Source organism: Penaeus japonicus, unplaced genomic scaffold, assembly GCF_977035675.1.
Source record: "Penaeus japonicus unplaced genomic scaffold, GWHDUDI00000001_assembly GWHDUDI00000031, whole genome shotgun sequence".
NCBI classification, from domain to species: domain Eukaryota; kingdom Metazoa; phylum Arthropoda; class Malacostraca; order Decapoda; family Penaeidae; genus Penaeus; species Penaeus japonicus.
The window spans coordinates 19,943,479-19,945,088 of NW_028234433.1; the positions used below are offsets into that span (position 1 = coordinate 19,943,479).

The 1,610-nt window shown below is 36.5% G+C and overlaps 1 protein-coding gene across 1 annotated transcript in view; it reads left to right on the plus strand.

Moving 5' to 3' along the window:
* The window catches only part of Sgt1 (suppressor of G2 allele of skp1), a 9,843-nt gene extending 8,940 nt beyond the window's left edge, over nt 1-903 (plus strand). The window contains exon 10 of the mRNA XM_086555920.1: nt 300-903. Coding sequence (XP_086412046.1) covers nt 300-404 — 105 coding nt within the window. The 3' untranslated portion in view covers nt 405-903. The remainder of the gene's footprint in view (nt 1-299) is intronic.
* The last annotated feature ends 707 nt before the right edge of the window (nt 904-1,610 follow it).

Below are 1,610 nucleotides of genomic sequence, written 5' to 3' on the forward strand. Positions count from 1 at the left end.
ACACACACACGCGCGCGCGCGTGCACACACATGCACGCCCGCCCGCACGCATGCACGCATGCACACGCACACACACACACACACACACACACACACACACACACACACACACACACACACACACACACACACACACACACACACACACACACACACACACACACACCTTTTTCTTTTTTCTTCTTTTTTTTTCTTTCTTTTTTTTTGTTGTGATATTGAAGTTAATTTGCATATATGTATATATTTAATGTTTATGTTTATGTACATATATTCCTGAAACCAATTTTTCTTCCCTCTAGATGGAGTCTGGAGGCACAGTCCTCAGCACAAATTGGAAGGAGGTCGCTGAGCAGAAAGTTGACGTCAAGCCCCCAGATGGTGTTGAGTATAGGAAGTGGAATTAGTAATTTCCTGCTTTATGCAGTGAGACCTGAAGACATTACGATGTGATAATGGAACATGATTATCGTTATCTTGAAAATCATTAGATCATAAGCTGTTAATGCTGGAGTAAGCAAGTATGCTTTTTTTATGCATGTAACAGAGAAACAGCATAAAGTCATGCAAATAGGACATTGATTTTGAAAGGCAAATTGAGAAGACAAGCTGATAATCATAACCTTAAGCAGTGTTATAAACTGGTTTGTCATAGCAATTTGGAAATTTGATCAGCCAGATAGATGTACAGTGTGCACAGTTTGATCCCATTATTTGTGTAAGTTTACCAAACTTTCCAGATCTTACTTAGGAATTGCATTTATATAAAATGCATGATCATCATAATTGTTCAGTGGTTAATCTTGATATATACATATATATTATATTGAACATTTAACAAATGAGCAACTACCTTGAAAACATGACTATTTATTCTAATAAAACTTGCAATAAGTGCTATTATAACAGTATTGTTATTGTACCATTTTATTAGCATTTTTAGAATAAGAGACATTTATCTTAACTCATTGCTGATGGAACATACATGACACATGGCAGATGTTGTGATGTAAATGACAATAGTTAGCATGCCATTTTTGACTTTGGGAGAGCATGGATCACTGTTTTTCTTTATAATAATTTGAGCAATAACTGTTTATTGAGTGATGATGACATTTACGATCATAATTACTATAATTGCTGTAATACTAAGCAAAATAGTTTTAATCTAGAATTGAAAACATAGATTGCACTACTTTCTCCTAGCACCAGCAGGAGAGAGAGCCTAGAATGGCACCCATCCAAGGTCTTTAGCAAGCACTATCTTCAGAGAGCACTAATACACAGCAAGATGCCAACCTCTTGCTTAAAAGTGCCTGTGATGAAGGATGTACAAGCAAAATGAGAAGAGGAAGGTTACTCAAACCATGCCTAGTGTCTACATTGTTTTCCTGTGCCAATGAGGTTGCCTTGTGCTGTGGTATTTGCAGTCCTTAGCACAGGTTTCCCTTCTCTTCCTCATCTATTTGTTTTATCTTCTTTGTGGATGGTTCTTTTTCATGTTTTTCTATGCCAGCACATTACCATAAGAAAATAAAGTTGCATTTTGTCCTCCCATAAAACAGCAATACTTCTATCACACTGAGTATGAAGAAAATAATGAGTTGATATAG